Below are 15,339 nucleotides of genomic sequence, written 5' to 3'. Positions count from 1 at the left end.
AGCATTTTCTAAGAAGTGCATGAATCAGAGGTGAAAATAAAGTGAGAAACCATCTCCGACTGGGCTGTCGCCCGCAAGGTGATCTGGCTGTGTCATAGACACATGGCGATAGGGTAGAGAATTGGGAGTCTAATCTCATTAATCTGCAACTCACTCCTTGCCTCAAATCAGTATATATTTGTTGAGTGCCTATTGATCAAGACCTTGCACGCATCTGTCCATTTCAATCTGAGATGTGACTCTTGGTGTGGATTCAGTGGCAAATCACCCCAAACAAAGCTATGTAGAGAGAACAATTTGGGAGAGCAGTTCTTCAGGGGCAATTCCTTTGGGATGTAAAGGAGTCCTGGGCAGTTTAAGCCAAATGGAGGTGAGGACCACCAAAAGAGAGACCTAGTCCTTGTGATTTGTTTTTGCTGCCTGTGTTCCTGTTGTCAATTCTAAGTGTGTGTCTGTTTTGCAATCATGAACCAAAGCACAAAAAGACGCATGCGATATTGTAGTCACATGTCTGGTGTCACACTTTGGAGCAAAAATCTTGCAGTGGTAAATAAATAATTTCCGACAGGGTCAGCTGCCTGGTGTTTTTTATTCCCTTTTACTTAATATTTTAGACATATAAAATGTAGAAAAAATAATTTGATAAACACTCATGAACCCCTGCCAAGTTTTATAAAACTTGACAAATACAGTTGAAATCCCCTCAGCCTTTCACTCAGGAGACTACCATCCTGAAATTAGGGTTTCTCACCTCAAGCCTTTATCTTTTTACTACCTGTACATGTAAACCCTGAGCACTATAGAATATTTCGTGTTTTTAATTTGAAATTGCATCACATTATTTTTGCTCTACATTAAAATTTTGAGCTTTATCCATGCAGATTTATTTAGCTCTAGTCCCTTTATTTTTTTTGCTGCTGTATTATTTTCCATTGCATGAATATACCACAGTCCCATTCTCCTGTTGACGTATGTTTAGATATTTCTTTTCTTTTTTTTTTTTGCGTTAGAGGAAATGCTGCTGTGAACGTTCTTGGGCAAGGCCTCTTGGGGATTTAACTTTATTCTTGAGAAGAAAAATCAGGTGGAAACTAGAGACTTTCTCTAACGTCCCCCAAAGTAGTACTCCCATCACTGGAAGAGTCAGGGCAGTGGCTTGGGGTTCACCTGTGCTCCAGGTGGTGGGCAGGGACAAGGGAACTTCCAGAATCCTGTCATCTTAGGCCCTCCTGGTGGCTGCTGGAGCCCTGGCTTCCGGAAGGGGCTCAGGCATTAAGCCAGGGGAAGGGCCTGAATTTTCAAGTCAGTAGGCAATCAGCCAGGTCACATGGAATTAAAACCAAAGGCTCTTAAAAAGGATAAACGGACCATAAAGAAAAGCTCTGCTTTTCAAGTCTGTGCATGTAATTCCTTATTTTATATCATATACATATTTGTTATCTTTTAATTACAGCCAGGACTTAAACTTCCATAATTAAATAGAAGTGGGTTTTATCCCACGTAGCCAAATACTGTGTAGACTCTGTTTCACAGGTAACTATGAATATGGCTCCTGGAGCCCAAAACTAATATTTGAGAGTCTGGATTTATATAAAAGAGAAATGGAAGAGGCAAGAAGAGTTCAGGAATCATTTTATATGGGGCTTTCCCCTGAACCTCCTTAAATAACAAACTCTGCTCCTGCCTATGAAATAACTCAAATCTAGAGCACTGCATTTAGGAGCTGAGAACCTGCAACCCAGCTGGGCTTTGTCACTGCCACCTTCATGGCCCTGGGCACGTCACTTGCCTCTGGGCTTGTGCCCGCATCTGTAAAATAAATTTGGACAAAATGATCACTCTTCAAGTTTGAACATTTTGTGATTTGGCAGTTGAGACTTTTCACATTATCTCTGGCCTCCAATCTCATGCATAAAATGAACTAAACCCACGTACACGTGTACCTGCCTTCCCTGCCCTGGGCCTGGTGTCCTGACAGCCACCTGCTCCTCCAGACAGTATGCGATGTTACCTGAGGCTCTGAGTCAGCCTCTTCTCATTTGCTTAATTGCTAATGGAGCCAGTGGTAATTTTCCACCCAAGAGTTTCTATTTTTTCAGAGCCAGTTAGAAGCCCAACATTTCAAGAGCTTGGAACCCTGGCATCTGTTCTGTCTCCTTCCCTGGGCAGATGCCTGGCAAGGACAGAGCCATGGGAAGTGGCTGTGGATGGGTTTAGGGGGTTGGGTGTTCTCTTGGTACCAGCCTTGGAGAAGGCCCCCTGTGCCCCTCCCTCATCTCCTGCAGGTGAGCCAGCACAGATGGTCCCTGGCGGGGACCTTGGCAGCTTCCTGAAGCCAGAGATGGGGGCAGGTGCCTACCTGGGAGGAGGTGGGAGGAAGCCTGTCTTAGGACTGGAAGCCAGATGTTACCATAGAAACCAGTCTACTGATGGCTTGTCCTCAGCCAGGTGAGGTCTCTTCTCAAGGCAGACTCTGCTGGAGCCTGGTTTCCCATCCCAATTTCCCAGCACTAATTCTTGGTGGCTCAGGGCGAGTGGGTGATGGCAGAAATCCTGTTTCAGAAACTCAGGATTCAAACCAGGGACAGACGAGGAGAAATCTGTTCTTCCAGCCAAAAACAAACCAACCCTCTTTCCAGTCACTTTTCCCTCGAGAGCCAGGTGAGTTGAGCTGTTGACCAGAAGAAGGTGCCCTGAGGCTCTCTCTCCAGGCTGAGAAGGAAAAGGTGAGTCAGGCAGAGGTCTCCAAGCCAGCTGTGGCATAGGTATTGGTAGCTCTGTATTAAAAGTCACAGGCAACCCCTCATCCAGGGTAGACCCTGGGATTCAGGGTGAAAGAAGGGAACCCTAAACTTCCTAGCATCTACTTCAACCTGATGTTAGAGGTAACAGTAACGATGATAATGACCCTGGTCACCATGTTGTTAAGCCTCTGCTCTGTACTGAGCCCTGAAGACGCAGACTCAGATAAATGACTTGTCCAAGGTGTCACAGCTTGTAAGAGGCAGAGGGGGAATTTGAATCTGGTACCACTCTAACCCTAAAGTTCAGGCTCTGACTTAGAGCCAGTGGCCAAGGGTTTTTACTGGAAACGTAACAGATGCATAGGCAGTAGTTTCACAATGCTACCTGGAACCACGGACTCAGAATTGCCACTCTGGAAGGAGCTGGAGAAGATCTCTTCCCTGGGGGAACTTGGAATACCTGCCTGGGTGGGGTGGAACATTATCCAAAGGACAAGAGCAGGATGGAGTGGAGGAGAGCTCAAGTAAGCACCTCTGGGGCCGCCTCCACTTTGTAGAGAAGGGGCTGGGTCAAGGCCAGGTGTAGCCGGGTGTCAAGTGCTGGGGCATCCTAGTCAAATGAGGAAACTGAGACAGAGACAGGCAAAGTGGAAGAATCTGGGATTTCTACTGTGACCAATACAACATTGCTGGGATTGCACTTTTATCAGGCAAATGAAATTTACGTTCATTCATTCATCCCTTCGATAAACAATGATTAGGTGCCTACTATGTGACAGGAACTGCACACAGTGGTATTAAAAAGTCCCTACTTTTCCCTTATGGGCATTACAATACAGAGGAGGAAGACCAGACATAGAACACACACACACACACACACACACACACACACACACGATAGTTACACAGTTCCAAAGTGAGATAAGTGTTATGAATGAAAATCTCAGGAGGAACAATGAATAGCGCCTTGAGGGTGGCTATTTAGAGGGCGTGGTCAGGAAAGACCCCCTCAGAAGGAAGCGTTTTAGCTGACACTTAAAAGATGAGAAGAGCTTGGCCAGGCAACCGTCCTGGGGAAAACCATCCCAGGCAGAGGGCACAGGTTACTGGGAGGTCCTGTGGTGGGAAAGAGCCCAGTGAGCTTGAGGAACAGAGAGGAGGCCAGGGAGCACGGGCAGAGGAGGGCACAGGAGCCCAGGAGGTAGGCAGGGGCTGGACAAGGCAGGGCTGATGGGTCACGATCGGGACTTTGGATTGAACTCTAAGAGCAATGGGAAACCCTTAGAGGCTTCTAAGCAGAGAGGATACCACGACTAGAGCTGTGTTCTCAAAAGATCACTGTAGAAATGGTCACATAGCGGACCTTTGGGTCTTCAGGCCAGTCTCCTGAGTCTTCTCTCTGGGGTGAACTTGTCTTTTGAAGCTTGGAGAGGGAAGCTGGGGCAGCTGGGGAGAAGAGGGAGGGGAGGGAGTGGACTAGACCTCCCCACTTGCCACGTCCTCCAAGCCCCACTTTGGGGAGACTGAGCTCACAGCCAAGTGCAGATGGAATATCTTTCTTTTCCTTGCTTCCCAGCTGCACATGTGGGTCAAATCCAATGGCCAGCCGTGGGGCGGGGCTGACCCTGGTTCACCGGAGCTGGTTAGACATGGACAGCTGTTCCCCTTTGCTCCTTCCTTCCCACTCCCCCTCCCCTGGGAAAAGAAGAGAACCCCAACATTCTATGGAGACTGTGGAAAGGCCTTCACAACAGGAAGCCTCTGGGTGACCTAGGGGCTGGAAGGGACACAGGCTGGGAGGAAGATGGCGGGAACTGAGAAGTCGGAGGTTCAGAAAAAGGGAGAGGGAAGGCCCATGGCAGGAAGCTGGGCTGGGGTGAGAAGGGGCTGGGAGGAGGAGGGTTCAGCATCCGGGAGGAAACAATACAACCACTTTTCTATATTTTTCTTGAATGTATGCCCATCTTCTTTCTAAAACAATTTGGGCGAAACATCACTTATCGGGACTTCCCTGGTGGCGCAGTGGTTAAGAATCCGCTAGCCAATGCAGGGGACACGGGTTCGAGCCCTGGTCTGGGAAGATCCCACGTGCCGCGGAGCAACTAAGTCCGTGCGCCACAACTACTGAGCCTGCGCTCTAGAGCCCACAAGCCACAACTACTGAAGCCTGCGCGCCTAGAGCCCGTGCTCCGCAACAAGAGAAGCCACCGCAATGAGAAGCCCGCGCGCACCAACAAAGACCCAATGCAGCCAAAAATAAATAAATTAATTTAAAAAAAAAACATCACTTATCACCCACCCCCGGACCAGTGCCATTAGCAAACTCCTGGGGAAGGACCCCTCCCTGGGGATTGAGTCTGCCAGTGGAGAATCATGCGAGGTAGTTGGAGGGAGAATTAGAACACTGTTTACCTGCAATAAAATCTGAGATTTTTGTGGGCTAAATGTGTGTGAGGGCAGAGAGACTTATTTTAAAGGGTTTTGGTGACACCTCTTTTTGGCCTGACGGGTGGGTGAGGCATGTAAGTTACCTGGTGGAAGTGGACTCGAATGGGGGAAAAGCGAGAACAGCAGGAAGGGACTTGAAAGGCCTCTTCCAGTTCCTTCTGACCTGGCAGGCAGTAGGTATCTCACCTGACACCCAAGCATGGGACTCATTCTGAATCTCCCTGAGCACAGGCTGGGAGAGAGGCAAGAAGGCAGAGATTCGACCTCCGTGAGTAAATTTAAATGCTTTTATTAACAATCTCCTTACATTACAAGGATAATATGACAAAAGGAAAGTTTCTGCGTACATATTATGATAAACCAACATAGCTCTATTTGTATCCAGTGTTCTAGGTCCCGTCACACAGGTACTATAAAGCGTAGTCTGCAAAATAATAACATCAAGAGTTGTTTTTTTTAAGAAAGAAAGTATTAACATATTAATATGTATGTGATAATAGACTCCTAGGTATTCCCCCCACCCCCACTGTGTTTTTCCTTTGTGATTGAAATGAAACGGTTCAGCAGCGTGGGGGGTGGAGAGAAGGAGAGAGACGGGGCTGAAAAAGACGGAATCAGACTGCTGGCTCTTCCGGAGAGACAAAAGTGAAGACTGAGGGTGCCCCGAGGGCAGCCTGGCCCTTGTCTTTTTGTGAGCAGTATTGTAACCGGCTGTCCTCCTCTGGAGGGAAGGCCCGGCGCCCTTGATGCCCCATGGTATGCTCTCTCTCTGAGGTACAGTGCATTGTGGGATTGCTACCCGGGGATGCCCATCCCCTGGCCACGGGTCTGGTCCACCGCAGAGGAAGGAAGGCTCGGGCCGGGCCTGGTCTTTCTTGAGCCAGGCACTGGAGGGTGTTTGGAGGCCCGGTTGGCAGCTAGCTGTGGCTCAAGGAGACCCAGGTGGACGTGGAGGGGAGAAGAGGTGGGCACTGTCAGAACAGACCCGTCCCAGACTGTAGGTATGGGGATGTCTGCTGGGGACTGAGGTACGTTGGTAAGATGGTAGGGAAGAGTAGGACAGAGGTCAGAGGAGGCTCGGAGATGGGAGATAAGCGCCTTTGGAGGCCAAAAGGCAGAGGCTGGTCTAGAGAGCAGAGGATGCCACTGCCCTCCGTCTCCCATCATCTGTAGCCCCTTCAGCCCCTCCTCCCCTACCTCCCGGGGAAAGAAACGATCCAGAGAAACCTGGAAGTGAAACGGGTTTCTGATTCTGTCAGGGCTGCACAAGCCCTTCGTCATGCTGCCAGTGGCACCAGTGCCCCCTCAGGCCCCCAGACGTCCCGGCCATCTAGGGGTGGGAGCAGGCACAAACTGAGGAAGGCGCCCTCCCCAGAGGAAGTGAATGAGCTTGGGGCATCCGGCTTAGCCTCTGCCTCGAGTCACAGAATCAGAACAGTGTACGTGAACTAAACCTGCCTGTTACGGTGCCGGTGGGGTGAGGGGTCACTGGGCCTCCGTGCAGGAGAGGGAAGAGCGTTGTCCTGAGTACAGCCAGCAGTAGCCGCAGCTGTGCAAAGTGGGCTGGGCCAAAGCCCTGCTTCTGAACTTGAGTTGCTGCTGAATTTATGAGTGTGCGGATATGTCTCTCTCACCCTTCCCCGTTAGCTGATGCCCCCTGCCCTGGCCAGAAAGCCTCTGGATGGTGGGCAGCGCTGGCTGGCCATGCTGCCCTGGCAGACAGCGATGGAGTGGGTGAGGGAGGCCAGGACGGCTGTAGTTCAGAGGTTTGGCCTCTAGGGGGCAGCAAAAAGCATCTAAAGGGGGAGCGGGTGGCATCTTTCCTGGACCTCTCTTGGTCCAATTTGCACCTTTCCTATGGCCACAAATGCTGCTCATTCCTGTGAGGGGGAGGGTATTTGGGGAAACTGTGCAGTGGTCCCTCCACCAGGGGTCAGAGACCACACCCTACTGCCAAGCAGCAGTGACCACCCAAGCGTAGGCTTGTGGGGGGCGGGGACTAAGGGGGCACTTCAGGGGGAGCTCAGGGGCTGAGTATCTCCTTCCAACCTCAGACCAAGCCTGCGGGAAAGAAGAGAAAGTGCACGGAGAGGGCCAGGGCCCGGCTCCCCTCCTCTCCAACACTCCAGGTCGGAGGCCCCGTTCCCAGCAAACCCTGCCTGCTCAGCTTCCCCGGCCCCCCTGCAAAGGCTCTGCCTCCTCCCTCTTCTCAAGCGACAGGCTTTCCCGCTGCTCTCCCAGCTCTCTATAGACTCTATTTTTATATCTATTTAAACATAGAAATGTATAAATATATAGGATATTATTCATAGATATATAGACGGGATTTAATCTCTTACTCTGTGTGTATACGTACTGCATATGTCCATATATACAATATATATGCTGTAGCATTTGTATCATACACTGCACATACCCCTGCTTCCATGCACTCTCCTAGGGAGACTGGATTGCATAGGTATTTCCAGGGCGATACCACTTGAAGGGATGGGGGGATGGGGAGAGCCAGACGGAAGAGGAGGGCCGTACCATTTTCCTCCCAAAAGGGCACTTTTTCTCCCTCTGGCTAACACACAAAGATCACCTCAAAGGCTTCTTAAAATATCACAGCTCCATCCACTCAGCTAAAGCACCCTGTCTACAGATAGTAGAGAGAGGCCTTCCTCCAAGCAGGAGAAGGGCCCTGTGTATCTCTGGACATAATCTTCCCTCCTCGAGGTTGGAGGAGGGAGCCAGCCTAGAACCCATGACCCAGCACCACGTCCCCCAGGAGGCCGGCATCTGCAATGGGACTGTCCCAAGCTCACCTGCCCTCTGAACATGCCTTTCTTGTCTTAGGAAAAGGCACTCCCCACTTTGGCTGTCCCAGGCTGGCCTGGCTGGGCCTGCTGCTTGAAGGGGCAAGGGGATCCAGAGCCTTCTACCCAAACTGGGTGTAGGGACCAAGAAAGAACACGAATTCTACTTGGAAATCCACCTAGACCGGAAACCACAACCAGCTCTAGATACAGAATTCCTGTTCCTACGGGGAGTGGGAGAAAAAACAAAGGGGGGAGGAATCTAGAAGTTCTCTTTCAACCCCCAAGCCACTTCCTGGGCCCCGTGAGGCTCCAGGTGAACAGCTAAAATGATGCCCGCCCCACAGCCCAAGCTGGACCACGTCTGGTCCATTTCAGTCTCTCCACGATCATTTTCAGCACTCTATATGCTTTTGCCTGTTTTCTCCTTCTTGGTAACACTTCTAAACAATTGGAAAATATTTAAACATCATCTTAAATAATTACAAGGTCTCTTCTCCAAATCAAAGCATCAACATAAGCAAGTCAAGGAGAGGGGCCTCAGCAAGACAACTCCGCACGGAAACAGGTAGCAGGGGTGGGGTGGAGACCTCCAGCTGCCCTAGATTCAGGGCCCAGCACCGAACGCGACCATCCAGGGATCCAGGACGTCGAGCCTGGTCTCATCCTCCAGTGAGGATGAGGAAATGAGGGTCTGCCCAGCACCATAGGACGTTGCCCGCAGCCATCGAAGAAAAAAAAAAAAAAAAAGCTGGTGTTGTGGATGCCCGGATTCTCATATTCAACCAGGCAGGCAAAACTTGGAAATTGGGACATGGCAAGAGTTACAGACAGGGCTGGGCTGTCCTCGGGTCTCACAGATAGGTACAAAATGGCAATGGGTCTTTTTTTTTCCTCCATTGAGGAAAAGCAGACCATTTTAATCACAAGGGCTTCTGGCTCCCGAGCTCTGCGATGTCTCTACTTGGCACAATTGGCCACAAACCTGATCTCACTTCCCGCCCCCTCCATGAACCGAAGAAAGTCACTAATCAGCCAACCCAATGAGGACAAGTTTCAATTCTAGAGACACAGACCTTTCATTCTAAGCCAATGGTTGTCACTCCTAAGCCAGGGGCTGAGTTTAAGGGCTCTGTCTCGTCCAAAGGGACGAGGATGCAAGGACCGCCTGGCCACAGCTTTTTGTACTTATCAAAGGGAGGTTAGACTGCCCAAGCATGCGGTTCCCTGGGCCAAACCCTGAGGGTCCCCACAGCCCAAGAGTCCTTCTCAAGGACGCAGAAGAGTGGAAACGCCAGGGATGGAAATCACGGGTAATTGCATGCAGCATTCACAGGATAGAAGCACTGGAGCCTCCAAGGGGTAAAGACTCTGTCAATTGCAGTGGTGTGTCACCCAAATTGCTCCCTGTCCCAAGGCAAAGTGGCCTTCAGAGTGCCATGGGCACCTGGAGTTTTAGAGATGCCTTCCCAAACTTCAGGACCCGCCAGAGAGCTCATCCTCTCTGAGGTCTGGAGTCCAGCTGGGCAGGTGACGGCTAGCAGCCTCGTGCTGCTAGCAGCTGCTCATGCTTCTGGCCCAGAGGCAGGTGGCCAGCTCCTGCCCCTCTAAAAAGACAAGGTAGACACTGGCATTGGCCCAAAGGATTTTTTTCCCCTCTGGATAAAAATTTGAGCTAATTTTGGCCACGGCCTCCTGAGAGGAAACAGTCGCAGCCCTGATGCGGTACTCAGGCAGCCATCAGCGATTCTCTCCTCCTGGTTTCCAAATGAGTGGTCTAGGGGAGGACTCCCTATCTCCTGACATAGTGGGTGGGGAGGTGCAGAGGGGGGCAGGAGGAGGCGTAAGGCAACTGTTGGCTAGAAGAAAGGATCCCGACTACTGTTTCTGACCCCTACGGAGGCCCACCTTGCCAGCCATCTCTGCCCTCAACCCATCTTAGTCTGTGCGATGTTCAAAGGAAGCTCCCACAGACACGGTGGTTTGGGTGTGTGGTGGAGAGGAAGTTGGGGAGGGGAAGGTGGACCTTGTGCTTTGCACTTGACCACAGTTACTGACCCTGATGGGAGGAGGCGGACGGGGAGAGAAGACGTCGGCCTAAAGTGGAGAAGTGGATGAAGCTGGGAACTTCAAAGCATGAGGAAGGGCTCTGGGTCTTTCCTTGCAAGTTCCTGCTAACTCTCTCCTTGTTCAGAGGAGGGTGGGAAAGTACGTGCGACTGGGGAAGGGGGTGAGGGGTGAATGTCACCAGGCAGGGGTGCATTGATTTGTTGAAGAAGGCAGCATATGAGGCCTGGCAGTGGGACAGTCGGAGAAAACCAGTTGGTTTTTTGTTTTTTTAACATGCTACATCACTGTTGAAAACAAACAAAAAAGTTTCAAAAATAATATATAATATATATAATATATTTATATAATGAAAAGCTATCGACTAGCAGCAATGACTCTAAAGTTATCTTAGCACCAAGACCATGGGGTGGGGGGAAGGGATCTGGAGGGGGTGAAGGTCTGGCAGGACAAGGAAGGAGGGGTTGACATGTTCAGTGTTGATGACAGTTCCACTCCGGTTCTCAACGGTGGCATGAGCCCTCGGAGACAAGATAAACCAAGAAGGAAGGAAGCCACCACAGTTTTCTAATGTCTGAGCTGAGCAGGTGGGGGACGCTGGAGCCATGCCTGTGGCCAGATCACACCATCCTTTGCCCACCCTCTGCCAACTGAGAGGGATGGCTCCCGACAGACCACAGACGATGCAGCTCTTCCTCCCTCCCCCCAATATAACCTGCACCCACGATGTAGGATCTCTGCATATCAGATATGCATACAGATGTGGAAACATGGACAGAAGTTTTTAACAGCTCACGCACATTTTTTAAAAAAACTCCCTTGCGAGGTATACTGGTAATTAAACGAACAAAAGAGCATTGATCAAGACTCCTCTAAATTAAACCACTACTTGCCTCAGGGAGTAGGCGAGTGGCTATTTCTAAAGCTTATATCTCGGTGTGTGGGTGTGTGGGTGTGTGTGTGTGTGTGCGTGTGCATGTGCGTGTGCGTGTGCGTGTGTAGGCTGATGCCTTGAGAGTCCTGTCTTGCCTCTTGTGTATTCCTTTCTTTTAGGACGTCTCTACCCTGTTCAAAAAAGGAAGCGTTCGCCGGCATAGATGCATTACCCACTTTCCCACTACCTTCCTGCCAGGCTGCAGGGCTTGTCATCAGCCTTACTGCAAAAGAAGGACCCAATCTCTAGAGACTCTCATCGGCGTTATGCATAACCCAGGGCACAACTTGCATTGACATCTCCTGCCACTGAACTCTAGCAGGCATTTCTTGATTATTAAAGGGAAAAAAAAATACCCCCAAACACATTATATGATTATAAAGACAGAGTATAAATAATTCATGTAAATTGAATACATACTTTTCATTTTACTTGTTTTTAGCCAAAACTCACTGCCCTACTAGGGTCTAGATTTCTTGGCTCTTCATTTCCCCCATATTCCCTGGATCTGAATGGGATTATATTATGTGATCCCACACCAGGTAAAACAGGAATGCAAAGAGCTCGTGCCCCACCCCCCCTTCCCCAGGATTTCAAGCTCGGTTGTAAGGCGATTTTGCCTTCAGTATAACAGGTAAAATGTTTAGGATCCAGGGGTCTGGAAGGAGGGATTCAACAGACAAGGGACAGGACAGGCGACACGGGTAGGGAGTGGTGGTTGTCACAGTCTGACCGACACTTTTGTTTCTGAGACAGTGAAGGAACGCTGGTCAGGAAATGAATGAAAATCTCTCAAGCTGAAGTCGGGTGGGAGGGGGAAAAGTCAAGTACCCCGATCCAGATGCACAGCCCACCCCATCCCAAATGAGAGATCTGATTCCGCTGGACCAGCTGGTCAATGAAGAGGCCAAGAAACCCCCCTCATAAAACCAAACAAGAAAAAAAAAAAAAAGGCAAGAACAATACACCCAAACCCAAACCCCTCAACCCCCAAACGAGAACAGAAACAAAATGAGCTACCTAAAGGTGATGACAGACCCGTCATTTTAGCTTATGCGGTTGGTTGACTGTGAGGTGGGAACACGTGTGGCCCCAGCACATGCTTCTGTGAGTGAAAATGAGTTTCCACGTGTGTTGCAGCTGCCAAATTTTGTAGACGAGAGTCAGTTTCTGACATTATTCCTTTCCCAGTAGCTTCTGGTGGACGTGTCACCTTGGTTTTTAACATTTTTTCAGTGTGGGTTTATATATATATATATATATAATATAATATAATATATATTTATATAATATATCAAAGCTTATGAGTATAGATTAAAAAAATATTCAACAGCTTAGTGAACTCTGCGATCCGGCTCCCTAAATATCCGGATAAAACTCTGACCCGTGGTCCACGGTCTGCAGCACCGGCTTCTGTTCCAGCGCAGACATCCTGCTGAGGACCTCGGCCGACAGTGTGTAACTGTTGCCAGACTTCTCCTCGAACCAGCTGTCCAGGGCTCGCTTGGCATCAAAGTTGGCGATCGGAGGGCCGTTGACAGCGATGGTCAACAGGTCGCTGAGCTGCTCCAGAGTCAGGCGGGAGCGGTGGTTTTTGCGAACTCGCTGCAGGGCGTTTCGGCCTTTCTCGCAGCAAGTGGTGGAGGTGGGGAGGACTTTGAGGACCTGGATGATCTTGTTCAAGAGTGGAAACCTCTGCTTGTATTTGCAAATGTGGCCGATCAGGTCTTTGAAGCCGTTTTTGGTGTAGTAATCAGCCTTGAGTTCCCGCCACTCCATCAGCAGACTCCCCCGGGGGTCCAGCCCTTCCCTGCAGACATCCCGGGAAAAGGTGGGGATGGCCTCCAGGTGATCAAAGATCTGAACCATGTCCTCCTTGCCGTAGCTCATGAGCTCCTCGCTGTTCCTGGGCCAGGCGGCCAGATCAAACACCTGGCAGGCCTTCACGAAGATCCGGCTGCGGGAATCGAACCTCTGAGCCAGGATCACTTGGGTCTTCTGGCAGATCTTCTCCCGGATGGACTGGAACTTGGCCTCGGCCACTCTGAGGTTCTTCGTGGAGATCCCGTTGAAGCTCTCCCGGAAGTTCTCCTCGAACTCCTGCAGGTACTCCCCCGGAGAGTCGGCCAGCCGGCTGATCTCCTGGATGGCCTCCTCGAGCTTGTCATCCACCTGGGACACCAGGAGGTACTCGCCCTGGAAGACGTAGGCCAGGCGTGACAGCACGGCGATCACGTCCAGGAGGAAGTAGATGAGCTTGATTGACTGGTAGTCCATGAGGAACTGCAGCAGGGCCAGCGCGATGGCCGAGGCGTCCGCCCTCTGGGTCTGGCTGCTGACATCCTTGAGGTGGGCCACCACCTCCAGGTAGTCCTTGATGAGGGCATTGAGGACGCTCTGCTCTCCGATGATCCACCTCACAGCCCGGATGTCCCCTAGGAACTCTGTCTCCTCGCAGAGGGTGGACGCCGTGGACCGCAGCTCGCACATGAGGCGTGGCGAGTAACGGTAGAAACTCAGCAGCTGCTTCAGATTGTTCTCCAGCTCCTCCAGGCAGGGCAGCTCCTTCCCACTGATGGCATCCAGGATCTCCAGGTGGGGCCGGTGCACCATGAAGGGCAGGCACAGCAGCCAGGGCAGTGTCTTGCGGATCGTCATGAACATGCTGGCCCGCAGGCTGGCTGTGACGTTGGCCCCGTCTATGCCCAAGCCAACGGTGGGCTTCTCATCCTGCAGCCGAATGCCCAAGGCGGAAAAGGCCCGGTCAAGCGCCTGGAGATAGCTCTCTGTGCTGGAGAACCCCAGTTCCTGCAGGGACAGGAACTCCGTGGCCGGGGGCCCGTCGCTGCTGGTGTATTGGACGTAGACCGCCACGGTGTCAGCCAGCAGGTCGTCACTCTGTCCATCCAGGATGATGCTGAGGCATGGTGACTGGCGGATGCGCTCCACCAGGTCTTCGCGCAGCGCCCGGGCGATGTGATGGATGAGGATCTGGCAGTCTCCCTCGTTCATGTACTGGTCCACCACCTTGAGCTCGCACTTCCGCAGCAGCTCGGCCAGGGGCCGGAAGTCCAGGTAGGGCCTGCCCTCCAGGGCCAGGTGGTAGGCGGTGTTGAAGAGCAGGGTCATGTTGCGACACATCTCTTCCGTCTTCTCGGGGTGCATGCGGAGCTTGTACAGCTGCAGGCACTTCTTGTGCAGGTTGCTCTGGCTGTGCAGCTTGATGGTGTGGATCTTGAACTGCTTGGAGCCGATGATGAAGGCCGAGGTGCGGGAGGACTGCACCGTGTACTGGCGGCAGACATGGCACCACATCTCGTTGAGGGTCGGGGAGTACCGCAGGAACCAGAATTTCTTCAGCCACTCCTGCTTGAAGCGCCGGATTCGGCGCCCGGTGGCCGACGACATCTTGGAGGGCTCATCGGTGGCCGTCATCACATCGTTGGAGACGGATTCGTCTGCCGAATCGACCTCCTGGTCGTCGTCCTCCATGATGGCAGGGCCGGAGACCATGCTCTCTGAGGCTGGAAGACAAATGGGAAAGAAACAGTTACACCTGCTGGAAAAAACATAGACATTTCCAAAATGAAGGAAATAGGGCCCAAAAGGTAGGTGTCGCATTCTGTGAAACAGGAGCCGATCCCTATGACAGACTGAATCCCAACCTGGAATTCATTTATAAGCACTCTTGTCGTCCATGCCTGTCTCATCCTCTTTGTGCATTAGCCCTGGGGGCCACCACGCTCCAGGCTGCCTGCCCTCACCTTCCACGAGTAGGTGCTCAAGGAACTTAAATGTTCTGTATCAACCGAACAGCACAACTAGGAGAGCAGAGCTGCTGGAGGAACAGAGCACATCAAAGGTTCCATAGTGGCACAGCAAGGACGTGGGACTCGTCCCACCACCAAGGTGGTCAGGGGAAGGCATGCTGCCCTCAAATGAAGGGAGCTTGGGCCCCAAGCGATTTCAGGATCAGAATGCAGTGTAGTTAAGCTGCGTGCTTTGAATATCTGAAACACCTCATTCTGAGCTCAGGGGTGCGGTTAAAATAGGAAGTGCTATGTAACTCTCTAACTCAGCTGCAGATGCGTACTGAGAAACCTTCCTTGTGGTTGAGCATCCCTAAAAGATGCAGGCAGCCAACGGAAGACGGCAAAGGCAGCTAAATGCCCTGTATCCCCGTCGGTAAGGCCAGGGGCTCTCCCCCACGGGACAGCCTGCCTGAGACTGGGAGAGAGAAAGATTGGGTTTAGAAGTTGGGCTTTGGGGTAAGACACCGGAGAAGGGCAACGGGTCAAGAACACAGCACACACCCCTCCTGCAGCAGAACTTCCTTTATTGACGAGGA

General features: G+C 51.3%; 1 protein-coding gene across 1 annotated transcript in view; it reads right to left on the bottom strand.

Moving 5' to 3' along the window:
* Positions 1 to 12,341: 12,341 nt before the first annotated feature.
* The window catches only part of PRDM11 (PR/SET domain 11), an 81,886-nt gene continuing 78,888 nt past the window's right edge, over positions 12,342 to 15,339 (bottom strand). Inside the window, exon 8 of the mRNA XM_068556477.1 lies at positions 12,342 to 14,515. Coding sequence (XP_068412578.1) covers positions 12,351 to 14,515 — 2,165 coding nt within the window. The 3' untranslated portion in view covers positions 12,342 to 12,350. The remainder of the gene's footprint in view (positions 14,516 to 15,339) is intronic.

The sequence above is a fragment of the Eschrichtius robustus genome, chromosome 11 (genome assembly GCF_028021215.1).
Source record: "Eschrichtius robustus isolate mEscRob2 chromosome 11, mEscRob2.pri, whole genome shotgun sequence".
In the NCBI taxonomy this organism is placed as follows: domain Eukaryota; kingdom Metazoa; phylum Chordata; class Mammalia; order Artiodactyla; family Eschrichtiidae; genus Eschrichtius; species Eschrichtius robustus.
The sequence above is the reverse complement of the archived record's forward strand: the minus strand, read 5'-3'. Positions and strand labels throughout refer to the sequence as shown.